At 38.9% G+C, this 23,464-nt stretch overlaps 1 protein-coding gene across 1 annotated transcript in view; it reads left to right on the top strand.

The window, feature by feature from the left end:
- The window catches only part of CSMD1 (CUB and Sushi multiple domains 1), a 2,539,710-nt gene that overhangs the window by 1,135,513 nt on the left and 1,380,733 nt on the right, over positions 1-23,464 (top strand). The window contains exon 5 of the mRNA XM_077487775.1: positions 16,995-17,202. Within this exon, the coding sequence (XP_077343901.1) occupies positions 16,995-17,202 (208 nt within the window). The remainder of the gene's footprint in view (positions 1-16,994; positions 17,203-23,464) is intronic.

Genomic DNA, 23,464 nt, shown 5'->3' with positions numbered 1-23,464 from the left:
TACACTATATTACCAAAAGTATTGGGACACCTCCCTTTACACACACATGAACTTTAATCCTTTCATCCCAAAGGTGTTCTATCAGGCTGAGGTAAGGACTCTGTCCAGGCCAGTCAAGTTCCTCCACCACAAACTCCCATCTGTGCATTTATGGACCTCGCTTTGTGCACTGGTCCAAATCATTTGGTGGAAGGAGGATTATGGTGTAGGGCTGTTTTTTCAGGGATTGGGCTTGGCCCCTTAATTCCAGTGAAGGGAACTCTTAAGCCATCAGAATACCAAGACATTTTGGACAATTTCCTGCTCTTAACTTTGTGAAAACAGTTTGGGGTTGGCCCTTCCTGTTTCCACATGACTGTGCACCAGTGCACAAAGCAAGGTCCATAAAGACATGAATGAGTGAGTTTGGGGAGCAGGAACTTGACACAACTGCACAGAGTCCTGACCTCAACCAGATAGAAAACCTTTGGAATAAATTAGAGCGCAGACTGCAAGCCAGGCCTACACTTCAACATCCGTGCCTGACCTCACAAATACACTTTTGGAAGAATGGTCAAACATTCCCATATTCACACTCCTAAACCTTGTGGACAGCCATCTCAGAAGAGTTGTTATAGCTGCAATATATTGAACCCTACAGACCAAGACTGGGATGCCACTAAGTTCATGTGCGTATAAAGGCTGGTGTCTCAATACTTTTAATAATATAGTGTAGCTGTCTGGGGTTTGTTTGGGTACTCTAGTTTCCTCCCAAAATCAACAGTAAACAGAAGAAGTAATGTATATTAAGAGTTGTATGTCTTATTTGTTGATCCTGTCTAAATGAGTAGTCATTAATGAATAATAAGCCTGTTCTACTGGCACTTCTTCCTAATCTGTATCTACTATTTATTACATCCCGTTTAAATAATCACTAGTAATTACCAATGCTAGGTTTTTTCTTAACTTTTTTTTGTGCCTATTAAAAAAAATTTACCTAATTTCTGAACTGCCAGGTATTGCAAAAATACAGGTTGTAAGCAGGTTCATAAGTAAATATGACAGAGCCCTATAGCAAAATGTATAATGCCTGATGCTAATATTAGCCCTTTGTGCATGCGCACAAAACAGGTATTTTAAAGCTTAACATTAGATTTCTTTTCAATAGTTTTTATTGAATAGTTGCAAATTACATAGGTATATTCATTAACCAGTTCCCTCCCGCTGTATTGTAAAATGACGGCGGCAGGAACTGTTCCTCCCTCCGGGTGGGCGTCATATGACGTCCTCCGCTTCCCGACATTGTGGGCACCTGCAATTGCCCGGTAACAGAGCCGAAACGTGGATCTGTGTGTGTAAACACACAGATCCACATCCTGTCACATCCTGTCTGGGGAGAGGAGAACTGATCGGATGTTCCTTGTGCGGAGGAACATTGATCGGTCTCCTCCCCTCCTCAGTCCCCACAGTTAAATTCACTCCCTAGGACACACATTTAACCTCTGCAGCGCCCCCTAGTGTTAACCCCTTCCCTGTCAGTCACATTTATACAGTAATCAGTGCATTTTTTTATAGCACTGATCGCTTTATAAATGTGAATGGTCCCAAAATAGTGTCAAAAGTGTCCAATCTGTCCGCTGCAATGTCACAGTCACAAGAAAAATTACAGATCGCCACCATTAGTAGTGAAAAATAAATAAATAAAAATGACAAATCTATCCTCCATTTTGTAGATGCTATAACTTTTGCGCAAACCAATCAATATGCGCTTATTGAGATTTTTTTTTACCAGAAATATGTAGAATACATATCGGCCTAAACTGAAGGAATTTTTTTTTTTAAATGGGATATTTATTATAGTAAAAAGTAATAAATATCGTGTTTTTTTTCCCAAAATTTACGCTCTTTTTTTTGTTCATAGCGCATAAAATAAAAAAAGCAGAGTTGATCAAATACCACCAAAAGAAAGCTATATTTGTGGGGGGACCGCACAATTCTCATTCAAAGTGTGACAGCCATGAAATCTGAAAATTGTCCTGGGCAGGAAGGGGGTGAAAACGCCCTGTATGGAAGTGGTTAAATCTTCTTACATATTACAAAGATTAATCAAGAAATGCTATTTAGCCACTTTAGGCAATAAAGATACGGTCAGAAAGATTTTTAATTCTAACTCCGTTCCCCAATTGGGGGGGGGGGGGGGGGTTGATTGTTTTGTTAAAACGCAATGGTTACAGAAAGCAAAATGGTTATCAAAACTAAGAAAACAGAACAAAACATAACATAACAATATATAGACCTAGTATCTTTTATCTGAAATATGCTGAGCCAACAATTCCAATTATTCTAATTTCTTGTGTACAGCCTATAACATATGCTAGTGTCCGTTCCTATGGGCAGATTTCTGTACTTTTTTGATAGATTCTGACACATTAGGGGCTTTATTCGTTTTCAAAAGATATGATATATTCATACGGGCTGCGGTGATAATTTGTACAGTCAGAAAACAGAATTGTATAGGAACTTTGTTTTACGTTGAGATACAAGAAAGCCATCTCTGGTGTAGGGGAAATGAAGAAGCCTGTGACTTTGGATGTCAGGGAGAATATCCCATTCCAGAAGCTGCGTAGGCATCTGTTTTGAGTCCAAAACACATGGAACATAGTCCCCGTATCTCCACATCCCCTCCAACACTCAATCGTGGAGTCAGGAATGATTTTGGATATAAGGGGGACCAGATAGCTTCTGTTTAGTAGTTTTAGGAAGTTAGCCCAATGATTAACACATCTAGATACCTTCAAGTTAATTCCTCTGGCTTGTTTCTATTCCAACTGACTGAAAGTGGTGCCTAAATCTCTTTCCCATAACAACATTGGAGTTGTTTTGATAAAGCTATCTTTAGGTTGTAGCATAAAATCTTGAAATGCCTCCCTTTTTAAATGGTCAATCTTGGAGCTCCTGCCAAATCTCTCTATTTACTTCTATGGACCTTATATCACATTTTGTAAGAAAGTGTTTTACCTGTAAGGTTTCATAGTGACTATATTTTTGATTTTCCACGTCAATGTCTTTAATATATTGTACCCTGTGAAAGGGCCAACATTGTGTTTTTTCTATGGTTTTGGTTTCTCGCATTCCAGGCATACATAGATGCCTGGATAGCAGGGAGATTGGGTATATGTACTGGAAGGCCAGTTCTGGCTGCTAATAACAAGGAGATAAGGTCTGAAGAGTCCATGGAGGCCCTTTCTAAGGAGACCCAGTGTCTGTCAGAAGGAGATTCAAACCATGCGTGCAGTTTTTCTAGCAATACTGCTTTATGATAGATTTCCAATGCTGGGAGGACTACTCCCCTGTGTTGTTTTACCTTTAGTAGTGTAGAAAACACAATTTTTGGGATCTTCCTTTGCCATATAAAACTTTTAAGGAAGACATTCATCTTTTGGAAAAAGATAGCATGTATTTTGATAGGGATTTTTCTAAAAAGATAGAGGATCTTAGGCAGCACCAACATCTTAAATGAAAAGTTATTAATCATATTTTGGACAGCTGTCAAGGAAGAGATTGGGTTGGTGAGAGTGAGGACCACGTCATCGGCAAACAGTCCGATTTTATGGTGTTGACATTAATGCCTTTGACTTCTGGGTTGTTTCTTATTGATTCAGCAAGGGGTTCCTTTATTAAAGTGAAAATTAGGGGAGATAAGGGGCATACCTGGCTTGTACTGTTAGTTGTTTTAAAAGCTCCGAACAGTGCATTGAATGTAAAGATATTTGCGGAGGGGTTAGAGCATAGTGCAGAGATAGCTGACAGGGAGAATCATTGAAGTCTGAATTTGTTTAGGGCATCTTGTAGGTAGCCCCAGTGCACCATGTCAAATGCCTTTTCTGCATTGAGTGCTAAGAATGCTGTAGGAGTTTTCCGTAATTCGGCTATACGTATGATAATTAGCATACGGCAGGTGCCATCAGCAGCCCGTCTACCCTGAAAAAATCCCACTTGGTATGTCTTGACTAGTTTGGGGGTAATAGTTGCCTGTCTGGTAGCTAAAATATTTGCAGAAAGCATTATGCAATATGTTCAGGGTGGAATACTTTCATTTGGTTCTCAGGATTAGTGATTGAGGCTAATTTGGATTCAATTTGTCTTTGAGATAATTAGCTAGAAATTGTCCTGCTCTATTTCCCTGTGAGTAGTGTAAGACTTTAAGGCTTTAAGCCTCCTCAGAGCATTTTCGTGGTTTGCCTCTAATAGGTTTTAAAATTGGTTCCTATATTGGGTCAGTTCATGTAGTTTGCCCTGCCAAGGTAGATTTATGTTGATTCAAGCTGTTTAATTTTAAGGATCAAATCAGAAATAAGTTGTATTATATGCCTTTTTTCCCTGGCCACCATCTGTATCAATATGCCTCTAATGAAGGCCTTATGGGCACACCAGACCGAGGAAGAGGATACCTCGAGTGTGACATTATTGTTAAAAACTTCTTGTAGTTTTCAACTTTATTTCTACTTTAAATTGTGGTCTGGAAAAAAGGCTTACATTATTATGCCACATATAGATAGGCCATGAAGCATTTTGTTCTATAATTGAAATTGAAATGGGAGCATGGTCTGACCAAAGAATGGAGTGGATATTTGCTGCAGTTACTCTTGATAGCGTTTGCAAGTCAGATGCAAAAAGATCAATTAGTGTATACATTTTATGAGGGGCTGAATAGTAAGTGTAGTCCTTCTCCGTGGAATTAAGGCAACACCATATATCATAGAGATCCTCATTATGTAGAAAATATTGTAAGGATGACTTTGTGATCTTGCAGTGGAATCCAGCTTGTGGTCCACAATAGCATTAAAGTCTCCACAGATTAGAAGAGGTCCTTTACGTATTTTACAAATTTTCTTTAAAACTTTGTGCAGGAAAGCAATTTGATGCGTATTGGAAGCATGTATATTCACTATGGTATATGTGATATTATTGATGTCGCACACCAAAATAATGCATCTTCCATTTTGGTCCAATGTGGAGGAGTGAAGAGTGAAAGAGACAGAATCTTTAATTGCGATTAAAGTTCCTCTCTTTTTTACACTTGCATTTGCAGTAAAAATGTATGGAAATTGTTTATGTGTGCATTTGGGAGGTTTGGGGGCTGTTTTTTAGCTTCTTGCCACATAGCTTTACGTTTGAAGGGGTTGTTTAGCCCATGGGCATTTAGTGAGATAATTTTAAGAGCCATTGTTCATAAGAGTGAAGCAAAAATTACCTGGTAGTTGGAATGCTCCTCACCTTGTTCAGTGATGTATACAAGGTAAGCTGTTCAGTTGAGGATCTGTAGTTCTCTTGGAGATAAGTGCAGCATCAATAGTGTCAAAAAAGGTTAAATATAAAAAAACAAGCAACAAGTCATCTGAAGCAGTAACTACTACGGTTTAGAATGGATCTGGCAGTTTAGGTTCCTTCCTTGCCCTCTGCATAAGTGCCTCTTTCATGTGGTAAAAGTGAATGCAAGCAATTACATCTCATGGTACTTTTTCGTGTAAAAAGGGTGGTTTAGGCAGTCTGTTCGCTCTGTCTACAACAATTTCCCTCTTAGGCACATCAGGTAGAAGGGTTGCGTTTAACTGTTGGAAACCCAGACGGACACTGGCAGCAAAAGCACCCTGAGGTGATTTAGTTTACATATGTAGCGCTATAGTTATTCATTCATTCACTCTTTCATATGGTTGTGCAAGTTGGCTGGAAGTATGGCCTCAGCAACTCCCTGGAACTTTTTATGATTCCTCCTGGAACGATCTTCCAGGTCCACTAGCTTTGATTTAATGGCTGTTAGTGTATCCTCTACCTCATTGTGAGCATCAACAAGTTTGTTGTGTGCCACTGCAAAGTCTACCATATTATTTTCCATGTGGTGTATTCTTTCTCCCATACCATCCACCTCCCGTCTTATTTGCAATAACATTGTCATCATGTCCCTGTGGAGTGAACCCCTCAGTGACACCAGCATGTCTTTAAATGTTTTGTCTGAGAGGGGCTGCCCCACAGCAGGAAAGTCATCTATGCATTCTATAAAGTCATGTGTTGAGTCCTCAGACATGTCTCCCCTTCCCTTCTCACCTCCATACTGGTGTTGCTGGGGATTTTCTGGAGTTGGCCTTAACATTGCTGCTATGATGAGAGGGAGAACGTGGTTGGTCCCATCCGGAGCCATCTTTATCTGACCAAGCTCCAGCAGGCCCAAGTATATCATCAGTTTGTGGGGACCCAGAGCCAGTTTTCTTTTCCCCATGGCATTGTTGCAGCGCCGATTAGGTGCTGGATCGGCATTGTTTTCTTTCTCTCGTTGCTCTGAGAGGTCAGGAACTACCGTGTGGATTGGGAGCTCTCTCCTTACGTGGTGATCTTCCTCTGCTGCTGGCTCCGCTTCCCTTTAGCATCAGATTTCATGTCACTTTACATAGTTCATTTGGGCCAGGTGACATTCTAAATTATATGAAGATGTACTTGGACACCTTTCAGCATGTGCATTGCACTTAAAAGTGGCTACTTCTTTTCTGACCTTTGTTACAAACCGCATTCTATATTAGGGCATCACTAATACTCAAATTAGAAAAATATGTAGAAGAGAATCTGGCAGCTATTGAGCTACTGTTTTAGTGTGTTATATCTATGCATAAAGTTACTTCCAGAATGCTTTGTTTATCTCCTCAATTAGGGTTTTCTGTTTTATTATGCTTGGATAAAGGTGCCTCTGACATTCTAAGTTGACTTAGTTTAGATGAATGGTACTGCAAGAATATCTTTTAACTTATTTGTTGTTTGACAGTTTTGTTGAAATTATACACACATCTATATTGATTCTAAGGAGAATAAATGTTTACATTTGAAATTCGTGAGAGCATTTAACAACACACTCCAATCATAACTGAAAAAAACCCTTATGACACATACAGGGAGAATAGTCATCCTATCTGTCACCTTGTTTTTTTTATTTTTTTAATCAAGGCATTACTGTAGTGCAGCAATTCACAACAGACTTTTTTCTTAATAGTATGGTGACTTTTTTTGTTTTTTAGACAATAGTTTGAGATAAAGGAGAAAAGAATCCCAAACACATTCACTGTAAATTCCATGCTATTTCAGAAAGTGATATATCACAACATGTCAGTACTAAGAAGCTTCTCACAGCCACCAATCATATTCATATCTGGTTTGGTAATCTAACAATAATTGGTGACATAGGACTCAAAGAGAGAGAGTGAGAGCAAATGTTACAGAATGCTGACTTCAGATAGTAAACTTCCAGTGACCCTGTTAGGGTGTTCTTTACATTCTGCTTACTGTGAATTACAGAGATCTCCAATTAAGGTAAATCGAAAGTAAATTTCTATCTTTGGCACAGCTAAAGTGTTCCTGGATAACATTAGAAACTCATTGATAGGTTCCAGTTGTTACTGGGAATTGCTTTTTAATGCACAACTTAAATACATACATACACACATAGATGCATACTGTCAAATCTGTAAAATATTTAGAAAGAAATGTAGTTGTTACTGAAAATGATTCAGTTAAAGGGGTAATAAACTCAAAAGCAAGCATGTATTATATCTCAGTCTACCAATCATTAGATGTGGTGGCTGCATTAATTTTCTTTTTAGGCTTTATTTCCTTTATTTCTATCTGCTGATTCAGACAGTTAATTATGTTTTTCATTAGAACAAGCTATCCTGCACATGTAGTAGTTAGGAGGCTAACCTTTTATCACAGGGGTGCTTACAAAAACCAGCTTTTATTTATGTATGTAAAACCTTTATCCTACAAGAAAAGAAGAAAACAAACTGTTGCTGTAACTACTTGTGTAACTGCAGTGTGAACTAACATTTGGCTTCAATTTTATTAGTGTATCAAAATTTGCTAGTACATCAACCCCCCCCCCCCGACTGGCAATTCTGCTGTGCAAAAGGTGCCCATGTGTTCATTAATTCAGAGTGGGGGCACTCTAATACAGGAGGTATGTTACTGGTCTGATCACTAGGTACGAAAATAGCCAAGAGTCTAAACAAAATTAATGCCACTACATTTAAGGATTGGTAAGGTGCAATATATTATACTTTTTGGGGGTTTAATACCACTTTAAGGTATTGTTTATGGTTTGCCTTCATACAGAGGAAATTTGTAATTTTCTTACTAACTGAACAGATGAGTAAATTAAGTTATTGTGCTCTTCTAATACAATATCAGTTTTTAATCACATATATTCATTTTTAACAATGGGCACCATTCACAAAGCACTATCTCACCACCTCCGAGTATGCGCTGAGTTAATGAACAGTATTTTTCAAAAGGTTTTTTGGCATTTATTAAAAATTCTACAAAAATATTGCATGAGTTATTTTATGAAGTCATGCGGTATTTTAGTAGTGAAAACCTGAGGTAATTTACCACCAGCAGTAGCCAACATCTTTACCACAGGCCGTAAATAGCTGGTTGTTAAGGAACGGCAGCTTGTGTCCTTAACATCTAGTAACTTGATTGTTAAGGAGCAGGCAGCCGCTGTGTACTTTATAACCCATGAGTCATCAGAATGTAAAAAAAAAATATTGTCAATGAAAAATAAAGAAAAAAGGGGCGTGGGGGTCCCCCCCCTGGGTCTGGCATGGATTTTGAGAAAACCCCCCATGACAAAATGTAAAAAAAGGGCATGGGGTCCCCCAAAATCTATACCAGACCCTTATCCAAGCATGCAGCCTGGAAGCTCAAGAAAGGCAAGTGACCCACCTCCTGAATCATACCAGGCCATATGCCCTCAACACGGGGAGGTGCTTTGAGGGCAAGTGCCTCTTGTGGACATGTTGATGGGGACAAAGGTCTCTTCACCACAATCCTGGCAGGTAGTTTTTGGGTTCTATGGGTGGGGGGCTTTAACAGGGGGGCCCCCATGTGAATGAGTAAGGGTGCATAGTACCCTTACTCATTCACAAAAATGTGTATAGTGTTTAAAAAGACAGTTTTTTACAAGTCATTTATTTAAAAAACAAATATAAAAAAGATCCATTGTCAATCATGTTGCCCACCGCCACCACTGACCCAAAAAAATAAAAACGCTCTTCTCCTGATAAAGGCTCCAACTATCTGCCCGCCCCACCATCTGACAGTTTTTCAATAACTAAGGGGCCATGCCACCCGGTGATGTCACCGCCCCTTTGTAATGTCACTGACCCAACATGTGTGCGGTCACCTGGTAATTAGAAGAACAGAATTAATAGTAGTAAAGATGTCTGAACAACAGCGCTTGGGACAGTGCAACAATATCTTTAGATTTTTTTAAAATTATTGTATAAATACAAATATTTTATTTATACATCGTTAGATAAATAACATATATATATCATATATATATGTGATTCTTTCAAATCTAAATTAAAGTATTCTTACAAATGTTTTGTAGTCAAATCTTTTCTATTTTGTTTGGTTAGAAAGAATAGAGACAGAGCTCCAGTCAGATATTTAATATTGTCTTTTACCCACTAGAGAGGATTTCCCTCACTTCTTGTTTGAGTGATGGTAGTTGGCGTAGGATTAGGACAAACTGTAAAGTTTCCAAGGAATCTTACAAGAATTCTTTTATTCACTTTTTCTTCAGCTTCTATTGACAGCTTGTTCTGCATGTACATATGGAGAAACATTTTTTTTTTTTTTTTTTTAATTAGGAAATTAACTTGAGGACTAAAATAATGTGTGGACTTTGTACAATCTGGAAAACACAAACCAAAAATATTTCAATATTATTAATAATAGCAATAATATAATATAATTTTCAATTATTATACACATTTGAGCATATTTGTATAGTGTTGTAACTCATAGTAACCTATTAGAGGGCTGTAAATAGATAATTTGGTGTCTATGGTTACTTTGCTCACTGTTCTTTGTTTTTAAACATATGCTCAGATGAGAACATTAATAGAGAACATGCCCTAATTTCAAGTAACTGGCCAGCTGTAGATTAAATGACAGGAATGTTTACATCTTTGCATTTTATTTTTAGAGGATGATTAAGTACTATTTTTGTCATGTTATAGCATGTTATCATACAAACAATACTGTAAATCAGATATATGCAGATAGCTAAAAAAAAGTTAAACCTTTTATTATTATTTTTTTTTCTGAATACATTTTTATTAAAGTTTTAAGAGCATACAAAAAATAGAAATATAAATAAAAAGCACAATAAGGCAATAATTCAGACTTGTATTCAAGACAATAGCAATCTTTTCTTACTCTTATCAAGGTGTAAGCTTAAACTGCACAGGTAATATTGAGTATGTTGATCACTAATGGGGCATCTGCTGTGCTTGACTGTGCTGAACAACAATATAATACAGAAAAATCAAAAGATTCTTACAGGACACAGCAGAAGTGCCATGGCAAAGAAAATAGATAATTTCAATTGACCAATTACTAGACATGTGCAGAGTAAAATATTTTGTTTCGGAATTTCGTTTTCGTCTGAAAAATTAATTTATTTAGTAACTCCCGAAATTTGTTTTTATTTATTTTGTTTTTCGTTCAAAAATTGCATTCGTCCGAAAATCCACATGACTTACGGTCGAATCTGTCTTTGAAGGCTTATGGTGTCTGTCGAATGTATAAAGAAGATTCGACGGAGCTAGTATATAGCATACTTCGTGTGAAACTTTAGAACCCTATTGAATGAATGAAAGAATGAAATACTTATATAGCGCACAATGCGAACTGAATCGCCTCTACGCCTCTATTAAAGTCTATGGGACTCCAACGTTCAAAATCTAAAATACTATGCAAGTTACTGTCCTAAAAAGTGTTTGGGGACCCGGGTCCTACCCCATGGGACATGTATCAATGCAAAAAAAAGTTTTATAAACGGCAGTTTTTTCGGGAGCAGTGATTTTAATAATGATTAAAGTGAAACAATAAAAGTGTAATATTCCTTTACATTTTGTGGGGGGGGGGGGGTGTCTATAGTATGCCTGTGAAGGGGCTCATGTTTCTGGTGCTCAGAACTGTCCCTGCACAAAGTGTCATTTATGCAGGAAAAAAAGTCCTTTAAAATCACTCGCAGCTATTATGAATTGTCGGCTCCGTAATACAGAGCAGAGAACACTCATTGAAAGTCATTGATAAAAAATAAAAATAAAAAAAAAGCGTGGGGGTCCCCCAAATTCAAATACCAGGCCCTTCAGGTCTGGTATGGATATTAAGGGGAACCCTGCGTCAAATTAAAAAAAAAATTTGACGTGGGGTTCCCCCTAAATATCCATAACAGACCCTTCAGGAGTATTTACAGTAAATGTAATTTAGTTTATCGGAATCTGGGAGCCCTCTTTAACAAGGGGACCCCCAGATCCCATCCCCCTTTGTGAATTGGTAATGGGGTACAACTGTACCCCTACCATTTCACAAAAAAAGTGTCAAAAATGTTAAAATAGACGGTTTTTGACAATTCCTTTATTAATGTCTTCTTTTCCCACTTTGTCTTTCCATCTTCTTCTGGTCTTCCTTCAGTGTTCTTCTTCCTCCATCTTGTTCTTCCTCTACTTCTTCCTCTGGTCTTCTTGTCCAGCATCTTCCTCCGACTTCTTCTTCTGCACTGTCTCCCCCTGTTTGACACTTCTGTTCAGGTGACAGCTCTTATATAGTGGGGGGTGGGGTCACCGGGTGGCGAGGTTACTCTGATGCACGGGGACTTCCCTATGGCTTTCTCCATGGTGTCAGAGGGGAACAGAAGCATCACACAGCAGAATGAGGCCCTTCTCCCCATCAACATGGGGACAAGGTGCTTTGGGGGGCTACCCAAAGCACCCTCCCAATGTTGAGGGCATGTGGTCTGGTATGGTTCAGGAGGGGGGTGCTCTCTCATCCCCCCTCTTTTCCTGTGGCCTGCCAGGTTGCGTGCTTGGATTAGGGTCTGGTATGGATTTTTGGGGAGACCCCACATAATTTTTTTTTAATTTTGGCGCGGAGTTCCCCTTAATATCTATACTAGACCTGAAGGGCCTGGTATGGAATTTGGGGGACCCCCATGCATTTTTTTTTAATTTTGGTTCGGGGTTCCCGTGTGGATATCTTGCAGGTTATGCAGTTTCTTACCCATAACAGGGTTTATTAAAAATGGCATGTTCTGTTTAGACCCTTTTTCTTTAAGTTGGTTTGCTAAAAGTTTACCCGCCCTAATACCGTAACAGTAATAATTTGATTTCAGTACCCACAGATGACGATTGTGTTGGGCTATCGATAATTGTCTAATGCCGCGTACACACGACCAGACTTTTCGAGGGACTAGGTCCGACAGACTTTCGACGGAGTTCTGACAGAGTTCTGAACTTTCTGAATGAACGGACTTGGCCACACACAATCACACCAAAGTCCGACAGATTCGAGCGTGATGACGTACGACTGGACTAGAATAAGAAAGTTCATAGCCAGTAGCCAATAGCTGCCCTCGCGTCGGGTTTTGTCCGTCGGACTAGTATACACACGAGCGGATTTCTCGGTAGGAACTGGGTCCGGCGGAGTTCTGGCGGAAAAATTTGAAACATGTTCCATTTCTAAAGTCTGTCAGACTTTTGCAAATCAAAAGTCCGCTGCAGCCCACACACGATCGAATGGTCTGCCGGAATCGTTCCGTCTGACTTTTGATGTTGAAAAGTCCGGTCGTGTGTACGCGGCATTAGGCTTGAAATAGTTGAGACCAAGTAGTGGCGGGGGGTTACTTTTTCTTAATCTGTTCTAGAGTTTGTATCTTAGTGAGAAGCTCATCTAGCAGCCATGTCCTTTGCTTTTTGGCTACAGTACTCATTTTTAAAATGATAAAATCGCATATAGGCCTTGCGAGTGTTTCACAGTGTGAAGGGGTTGAAAACAGAGTGGCTATTTAATGCAAAGAAATTGCTAATATATTAAGATATTTCGGGCTTATTGTCTGGTTGGGTCATTAGACACACATCATTTTGACACCTATTAGCTCTGGTGTCCTCACCTCTTCTCCTCACTGTGATGGACACAGGGGCATGATCTGACCAAGTTATGCAATGTACATCTGATGTAGTTACGTTTTCCAGTAAAAATGTATCCATTAGAAAGAGGTTAATGTGAGGATATGATTAATGTACATGCAAAATAAAGTCGCAGAGATTCTTCTCAGATAGGTCAAAGGTCTCTTGTTTGGGAGATAGACATTGATTAAGGAATAGACAGCGTTGTTAATCTCGCACACTATAACAAGAAAGCATCCTTGGGCATCCTGGAAGAGAGAAGTGTAAATGCCATGGTATTTTTTATTTATTTTTTTCAAATAGATTTTTATTGGTTTTTCAATAATACAACTGTAAAGTCATTGAATTGTTCAATTATAAAGCAGTACAAGAATTGGTACATTTATATAAACTTGTTTTAACAATGGACACAAAAAAAGGTGTGTGTACACATGCTGAACTATGTTAAACATTTGAGTATAGACAGAAAATAAAAGGAAGGGGGAGGAGGGGGTAAAGGCAGCGAGAGGGAGGGAGGGAGGGGGAAGGAAGAGAGCACAATGGAGAATACATTTGGTATAGCAATTTGGACTGAACATAAAGTAGTGTTAGCAAAAGATTTTTAAGTAAATCTGATAGCATACCATCATTCCCAAAGAAGCCATAGGTTATGTAGTTTAGAGTACAAGGGTTTTCCTTGCAACATTAAAGATTCATATGTGTAATGTGATTGTAGTAATGCAACTAGTTCTGTGATTGTTGGAGTAGTATTTGTTCTCCAGGGTCTAGTTATGAGTAGTCTGGTTGCTAGGAGTATGTGTGTGATCACTAGTATGGAAGTTGGAGGGAGGGATTCTACATTTATATTCAGGATGGCTAATTGCGGAGTTAGTGTAAGGGAAAGGTGGAAAATTTATTGTATGATGTTCTCTACCTCTTTCCCTAGACTTATAAAAGCTGAGCATAACCATGAGATATGTAGTAAGGTACCTGTTTGGTTACAGTTTCTCCAGCAGATATGTGAGGCGGTTGAGTGAAATTTGGCCAGTCTGTTAGGAGTCAAGTACCATCTCAGTGATTTTTTGTTTTAGTTCCCATAAGGAAGTGCAACTAGTGGTTTTATATATTGACTTTAAAGCTGTTTGCCATTGTTCAGAGAAGTGCGATTGCATGTCCTCTTCCCAATCTTTAAAGGATTTAGATTTTTGAAACACCTTTTTTTTCTTGTAGGGTAGAGTAGATTAATGATATTCCTTTGGAATCTGTACTGTTTGAAAATAAGTAATTTCATACTCCTGGTAGGTATTGCACCCTCTAGATGTGGGTGTGTGGAGAGTCATTGTTGGATTCTACAGTAATTTAAATAATCTTTGTTGGGTGCATTGTGTGTTGCTTGAATGTGAGCAAAGGGTTTGAGTAGTATCATAGTCCAGAGGTCAGAGGTATAGGTTACCTGTTTTGATACCCAAGCTGGTATAATTAGTTCAGGTGATACTAATTGCAGAGTGTGGAGAGGTATTTGTTGGATTTTGGTGGAGAGTTGAGACCATTTAGTGAGATGTAGTAATTTTTAATGCATTGATTGAAGCTTGGATAGTTGTGAGTATAGTTTGAGGTATAGTAGTTTAAGGTTGTTACCTGGTGTCATGGTGTTTTCAATGTTTCCCCATAGTGTGGTTGGGTGTATGTTCATCCAGTTTTTCAGTTGTGACAGTATGGGAGCTAGGTAGTAATCCCTCAAGTCAATGTATTCCATTCCCCCTGCTAGTCTATGTTTAATCATCTTTGTGTGGCTGCACCTGGGTTTTTTCCTTTTCCATACGTAGCTGTGCATAATGGATTGAAGAGATTTGATGATGATTTTGAAAGTGGTACAGGAAGTGTGCGGAATAGGACATATTAGCATTTTAAAAGCTGCCAGCTGTCCACCAGATCTGGGTGGGCATCAGAGTAGTTTATTAAAGAAAGCTTGGAGCTCATGGTGTTTAACCAACTCTGGAATCCCCCCTGATTTTGACGTTATTTCATCTAAAGCGGTCTTCCAGATTCGGCAATTTTGATTTTTTCAAGGCAAGATCATCTTCTCTTTCATTATGGGCATCAACAAGGTTGTTAAAAGTTGTCTCAAACTGTCAGAAACCATGAATCAGACCGAGACAGAAGTACAATTAAATCACACTTGTTTAATAAATAAAAATAAAAAGGTAAATCGAGTAAGCGTAGTCAAAGCATAGCCAGAGTCCAGTAACCGGATCGAGTAGTCAGCCAGGCCAGAGTTCAATGACCAGATCAGGTAATCAGCCAAGCCAGAAGTCAGGGATCAGGGAGAGATGAAGTGAGCTGGGCAATTTTAAGTAGGCAGGTCAGACGAGCAGGATCAGGAACAGCTGGGTAACTGTGGAGAGAGATGAGAGCTGGCAATTAACCAACAGCTGAGCAGCCAGCCCAGAGAAGGAAGGGCTAAGCCAGCCCTGACACAAACGCTCCAATTTTATTTTCAATGTGCAGATCTATATTGCTATCTGATTTAAATTGCTACATCAGGGTTAACATATCAGTGTGGATGGTGCTTCTCTGGGAAACCATCATGTCCTATAAAGTTGTATTAAGCATAGGCTGGTTGTTTGTAGGAAATGCAAGCATGGAGTCCTGTAACTCCCTATATTATCCAAAGAGAAATCCAAAGCACTCAATGCTATTAGTGTGTCAGATGGGGGAAACAGCCTCTGCTTTGCCTTGGCCAAGCTCGTGGAGTTGGAAGAAGCCTGAGAATTCAGGCTACTGCACTGAGGTTGTTTGGAAGCTGTCTCCCTGGAGCTTGATCCCCTCTCTCTTGTATGTGGCTGAATGAAGAAAAGCAGCTTGACTGCTATCCTGGAGCGGCAGGGTGAAGAAATCTATCATCCAACCCAGACATCCATGTTCTTTCCTTTTCCTGGACATGTTCCTGGAGGTTACCCACGGGTTTTGAGCTGAAAACCATCACTCCTGTGTGCCCAGTTCTGCTTTAATATGCCAAGGCAGGTGTCCTCAATGAAGAGCTTCAAAGCTAAGCGACCATACTCTAAATGCACCAGCCATGCCCCTCCTAAATCTTTATTCTTCTAATGTGAACAATCATTATGTTTTTTGTATGTTTTTTATTAATCCAATAGCAGCAAGGTTTTATATTACTAGGTAAACACAAAATGATTGGTGCATTCTGATCAACAAGACATAGTGGGCCTCATTGGTGTTTAAGGGAAGAATTGTCTGAGGCAATCTGTGTTGCTCATAGCATCTAGTCAGATTCTTTCTTTGATTTTCTCATGTTTCCCCATAAAAGTTAAACGGATCAATCGAAAATGTGTTATGAGTAAGAGCCATGGCAAGCTATCCATCCTCTTGCTAGGGACAACCCACCAGCTATACTATTGCAATATGGAGCAGGGAAATCCTTACCTGTTTCTATGCATAGCTTCCATTGCTTTCAAGTGACATTCTTCAGAATTTCTGTCAGCAAAGCATCCCAGTGTACTATGGGAGCTAAATTACAGACAAATAGTGCTTGATCAATATTAATGAAATAATTTACACTTAATCTACCACCATTTTTACTCAGCAAAAAAAAAATGCAAATAAACATTACATTTATCAAATGGAAAATCCACAAAAAATATGATAGAAAATCCAGTGATTCATCTGTTATTTCTCCTCGTTAGGAGTTAGAGTTCTGATTGGATCACAAAACAAATACTGTTGGAATTATATTGTTTTGATCATGATTTTGCTTGATTACATTTTTCTGCAATTTAATAAACTAGACCCATCAATATGCAATGTAATGCCACCACAATCCAGTGACACTATACAACACTAAGGATCAAGTGATTTAGACATTCACTTTGCAGGAAATATTGGGGAATCCCAACTTTAACAAATCTTAAAACACCATCTGTTTTGTTCAATTATATTTTTTTAATGGTAACAAATTACTGACAACAATGTTTTTTTGTTTTTTTTTCTATTCATTAGCTGAAGGATCATGTGGTGGAACTTTACGAGGAACCAGTGGCATCATTACAAGTCCTCACTTCCCATCAGAATATGAAAATAATGCTGATTGCACATGGACAATTCTTGCCGAGCCTGGGGATACTATAGCACTTATCTTTACAGACTTTCAGTTGGAAGAAGGATATGACTTCTTAGAAATCAGCGGAACAGAAGCTCCGTCAATATGGTAAGAAATAAAATGCAATATTGTATACCAGTTATATTACATTAGTGAATTCCAATGGTACAGTGGCATTAAACTTGATATGATAAATAAATCTTGGACATGGACACTACTTTTTCAAAAGAGCTCATTATGTTCATGAAGATATTGACATGGGATATGTGCTGTTTACTATAGCAACCTAGAAACAAAAAAGTTTACAATCAATGCAAAATGATTGACCATTTTCTGGAACATTTTTTCACAATTTATGTTCTTTGAATGTACATAGGAGGATCTGTTGCATAATATCACACACACTCTTACTATTTGACATATAATTATTTGCTGATATTTAATCATGTAGAGTTCTTCAGATAATGAATGTACTTTAACTAAGCAGTAAGGTGATTTCATGTATATGACAACAATTATTTTCCAGTGGTTGTACGTGTAGGGCGTGAGCATAGGCAGCATCCTTAGGTTTCCTGTATGACTGATCAATGCTCTGTGGGTCCCATCGCTGTTCAGAGTAGCTGGAAAGGATTGGGCAGCTGGCTGGAATGAACCAGGAAGCTCCATGCTGACCCAGAATTGACGTCACCGGCGTCTGATTGGACCATGGCAGGGTAGACATGTGCACACTGAAATATTTCGTTTTGGAATTAAATTTTCATCCGAAAAATAAATTTATTTAGTTACTCCCGAATCTCCGCTAGCGGCGACTGCTTAGTCGAATCTTCATGTTGAATCTTTTCTCTCTATGTCGAATAATCTTGGACTAATAGAGGTAAGGTTAGGCACATTCAATCACAGGTTTGATGGACACAGACCACTATTGTCAGTGTCATGTGGAATCTCCTATCTACATTGAACTGTTGTCGCAATGCAAATGAAAATAAAGCATTTGTTTATATTGGATCTTTCGTTTTCGGATTCTGCACGTTCGTTATCGCTTGTTAAAACGATAACGAAAATACTCGAAAGTCAGATGAAAATGCATTCGGAGGAAAATGCATTCGGGCGAAAACAAATGCACATGTCTAAGGTAGGGCTGGAATCTTGTCAATCAGGGCTGCAGTGGTGAAGGCTATGCGCTCAGAGCTGGCTAGGGCCAATAGAAGGAGCAGCCAGCTGTCCAATCCTTTCCAACTACACGGAACAGTGGTGGGACCGCAGAGCCAATTGGAATGCCAGGACTGCACTTTGCTTTGATGAACATGCATCTTTTATCATCTTGTAAGAATAAGAGTTAATCTTATTCTATTAAAGTCATTTTAATGCTACACTCAGGTCGGCAATTCCCTCTTCCTGTTTTTTTTTTCTTCAATGGACTACTCTACTCTATTTTTTTCTCTTTATTTTTATGTTTATGTTAATTCTGAATGATCTTAAAAGTGCTTCAAACACATGTTAAACTGATACCACATGGGTACTAAGGCAATTGGTACAGGTTAACTGTATTTGCATATGTATTGGTTTAACTCTCCACCATTGACTTAAAATTGAATCATTTAAAGGATAAGTGTGCTCTCATAAAAAAAAAATATGATTATTCAGCCTGCTTAGCTCCCTAGGGTGGTAGGAAAAGGGAAGAGGGAGTTTTGTGTTTTATTTAGGAAAGAGTATGTTGTGAATAAATGTATAAATATTTTGTATAATGTGCAAAAAAAAGGACTGTCTTATCTTCAGCCACATAGACCTACTGTGCAGTGAATTAAAGGGGGCTTCCAGATTCTGATAAGCCCCCCGCCCGCAGACCCCAACAAACACCGGCCAGGGCTGTGGGGATGAGGCACTTGTCCTCATCAACATGGGAACAAGGTGCTTTGAGGGGTCTGTGACCCCCAAAGCATCCTCCCAATGTTGAGGGAATGTGGCCTGTACCGGGGGGGCGCTCTCTCCTCCCCCCTTTTCTCCTGCGGTCTGCCAGGTTGCGTGCTTGGATAAAGGGTCTGGTATGGATTTTTAGGGGGAACTCCATGCCATTTTTTTTTTAATTTGAGGCGAGGTTCCCCTTAATATCCATACCAGACCTGAAGGGCCTGGTAATTGAATTTGGGGGAACCCCATGCTTTTTTTTTTTTATCAATGTCTTTCAATGGCTGTTCTCTGTATTACGGGAGCCAACAATTCATTATAGCCTCGAGTGATTTTAAATTACTTTTTTCCTGCAGAAATTACACTTTGTGCAGGGACAGTTCTAAGCATAGGAAACATGTGCCCCTTTACAGGCATACTATAGACACCCCCCAGGTACGAAATTTAAAGGAAAATTACACTTTTATTGTTTCACTTTAAGCATTATTAAAATCACTGCTCCCAAAAAAATTGCCATTTTAAAAACTTTTTTTGCATTGATACATGTCCCCTGGGGCAGGACCCAGGTCCCCAAACACGTTTTAGGACAATAACTTGCATATTAACCTTTAAAATTAGCATTTTAGATTTTAAAAGTTCAAGTCCCATAGACTTTAATAGGGTTCTAAAGTTCACACAAAGTTTAGGTCTGTTCGCAGGTTCTGGTGCGAACCGAACTAGGGGGTGTTCGGCTCATCCTTACTAAGCAGCAGGTCCAACATAGCATGCCTTGTCCTTCTCCTACAGAGCTTCTGAGTGCTCACTTTTGGAATGATCTGAGTTCCTTTGGAAGTGGGAGACCGACTTGGGACTAACATTTGAAGACAAATGAAAAGATAGCATCTTAATTTTCACTCACAAAGCATCAACATGTAACAAATATCAAGACATATCCTATAAAATCATCATCAGATGGTATAGAATGCCAGTTTAATTAGCTAAGCTCTTCCCCCAAAACTGTGTGACTTGCTAGCGATCAGTAGGCATGTTTTTCCCTGATGTATGACCTGGCACCTTACTTCTATTTCAAGTAAATGCTACAAGAAATTTCTGCTCCTGCAGTGCCGAATGTGGCCAAGACCTGTATTCCTAGTGTGCAAAAAATGAGCCCACCTCCAACTGTGATACAATGGTTTGCCAGGGTAAATGATATACAGGAAATGGGAGATCACACAGTGGCTCTTAGGGACATGACCTCTGATGTGAATGAGAAACAGTTCTACTCAAATTACTTTAAATACTCTGGCAGATACAATCAATGGCTATGAGCACATATTTCCCTTACTTAGACAGGTGTTTATTCACCTCCTTAATTCAACTGTGTCAGAGCTATGGCGGGGGACCCAGTGGGATGGCATCCTAAACCTTATTTACACCTACTTGTAAATTAGACTGAGTTATGATTTCTCTCTCCTCTCTATGGTACCTCCCCCGATTGGTCTCTCATCTTGCACCCTACCCCCTTTTTTTTTCTTATCTCCCTCCTCTCTTCTATTTCCCATAATGACTATCCCCCCTCCAAGCAGCAGGCTGTGCTCTCATTGCAGACCTCTCCTTCCCCTTTATTCTATTATATTCTATCACCATATCTATTCTTCCTGTTACTATGGGGAACCTTCCCCATTTGAGTTTCCTCTTGTTTCTTTGTAAAAGTTGTGTAGCATCACAACACCTAGAATATGTCCTTATTTTCTTGTTTTCAGTTTAAAAAATTATTGTGGTTGCAATGGTTTTGTAAAAACTTAGACCACTTACTGTATACAGGCATACCCCACATTTAATTACACAATGGGGTTTATTTACTAAAGCCATTAAGTGCAAAATCAGGCTCACTTCTGCACAGAAACCAATGAGTTTACAGGTTTTATTACCAAAGCTTAATTAAACAAGCTGGGGTTAGAAGCGTATTGATTTCTATGCAGAAGTGAGCCTGATTTTGCATTTTACAGCTTTAGTAACTAAACCCCATTGTGTATTTAAAAGCTGGGTATGCCTGTAGTATTTTTTGAATCAATCAATTTCATGTAGTGTAATGCCTATGCAATTTGTAACATGTTCTCCCTACTGCATATGATCTGTATTACATATTTTTGCTTGATGTATGGGATGTTACCCTTTCTTAAATAAGACATTACAAAAAACACTAAACATTATATATTTTCTAAAACCAAAAACCCTGTAGAATACAATGAGGACATTTTTATTTATTTATGTAACACAATATTTGTGCAATTTTTTTTCAAGTGCAACATTTTAGTAAAAATATGCTAAAGTTCATTTTAGGCACACATTTGTTTGGTAAAACATAAAAGATGAAGTTGTGTTGAATACAAATATTTAAATTCATCAAGCTTTACAGTTGTGGTCCCTTTTACAAGGGACAGGTTTGTAGACATTGCTGAATACTTAGGGGTTTTCACCCATGCAGGGTAAGGTGTTCTTGGGGGAGTTTGGCTAGAGAGGACCGATTTCTAGTACTCTATGAACTAATAAGTCTGTATTAGGGACCCAGAATTTCAGAGGTTCAAAGAGTTGGGAAGAACCTCAAAACCCTCACTACAAGGACTCTGGTCCCATAGAGGTTAAGCCATAAGCAAGGAAGGTTTGAAAAGAAGCAGGATGGAATCAGAACCTGTGTTAGTGAAGCAGATTGAGGTAGTTCACAAATGCAAATGCTTTTGGAACCAAGATACTTGTTGCTGATGCTGAACTAGTGTGTCTTGTTCAGTACCCTGAAACACAAAGGAACTCTGCCCCAGTTTAGGGCCAAGAGACCAGTGGTGATCCACTTGTGCAGTTCCTTTAATGCTAGACGTTTGAACTGTTTAATTTTCTTTGCTGAAGGAAGCTATTTTTGTTTACCTATTTTGGAGAAACTAAGAAAGAACTGTTTGCATTTACAAACAGGTGCTAGTGATCTAAGTCTTCAATATGACTCTATATATATATAGCTGAAGTTCAGTGTTAATAATTTTTCTCCTGTACAATTAATCACAATGCCTACAGATATAGGCCCCAGAGTAGGGTGACCAGATGTCCCCAGTTTCAGGGGACAGGCCCTCACTTAAGACTACAGTTATATCCTGTGTCCCAACTTGTAGCCCTGGCTGGCAGTCACATGCATAGTGTCTGTGATGCTGGATCCCTCTCATCCTCACCCCGCCTCTTCTACCTGCCACTAAATTGGGCAGAGGGGCAGGAGAGAGATGGAGAGAAATGAAGAGTTAATTCCTGCCCCCCAGACCCATATGAACTGAAGCTTCTCTCAACTGATGAGCAAGCTATTTCCTGATATGAAAGCAACTGCTGTGGAGCTTCAAGCTAAGAATGAGATTAGTGTGAGGGCCACACTGAGGGGGCAATTATGGGTGACATCTAAGACTTGGGAGAATGATGGAGCCTGTATGTATTGCCTCCATCTCTGTATTACCTGTTCTCCAAAATCAACTGCCCTATCTATACCTGTCCTCGGCATCAACTGACATCTCTGTATTGCCTGTCCCCACCATTGACTAGCCCCTCTATACTGCCTATCTCAACCATGAACTGCCCCCATACTGACAATGACAGAGTGGCATTTTTTCCTCCTGATGACACTGCAGACTCCAAATGACACTCATGCAGTGCCATTTCATTCCCCAAATTCAATTTTGAAAATCTGATCACTTTGCCCCAGAGCAAAGTTAAGAGAGATAGATCACAGCAAGCCTCTAAAACTAGCAATTCAATTAAATTGGACCTTGTGGGGATATCTAGACATTTGGAACATTTTTAAGGTAATATCACAGGCCTGTATTTTTGATTTACATTCCTATGTTGGCTAAACACATTAAGGCTTGATAGTATGATGTATGCATAATTGTGACCCAGGACATTTTAGAAACTATTTGCATTAGAACCAAAAAGATAATAATCCCCTCTTTGATGCAGCTCCTGTCTTTTTGGGGGGGATATATCTGCTTCCTTTAACTCACATGTCACATTTCTGAAGAGCCTATTTGTGTTTACACCTGGTGTTGGTACTGATGCCCCAAAGGTTGAGTGAGTCTCAGCTACCACATCATCAAGCTTGAAAATTTGTCATTTTATCTATTACGTACATACAAAATAAGTCATAAAGCAAAATATGTCCCCTCAAACTTATTTTTTTTCATGCAACAGCTGTTTTGTACAGTGATCTTTGTTTTTGTACTGAAAACTGAACTGAGTTTCCATGTCAAGGGAACTGGACTATATGAAACTCACATTTAAGAGGAGTCATTGTTGTAAACCCAACATTTTTTTATATTTTAATGAATACAAAGGCAGGAATATCAAGCTTTAAAAACAGTTAACCCTATACAGGAGGTAGCTTTACAGAAATATATTTAATATGTTGTGTAAACATGTTTGTACTAAGAGGTTAACTGTATTTTCATATCCTATT

The sequence above is a fragment of the Lithobates pipiens genome, unplaced genomic scaffold (assembly GCF_037356315.1).
Source record: "Lithobates pipiens isolate NorthernLeopardFrog02 unplaced genomic scaffold, aLitPip1_a1.2 Scaffold_18, whole genome shotgun sequence".
Lineage (NCBI taxonomy): Eukaryota > Metazoa > Chordata > Amphibia > Anura > Ranidae > Lithobates > Lithobates pipiens.
Note: the sequence above shows the minus strand (reverse complement) of the source record. Positions and strands in the feature narration are given on the sequence as shown.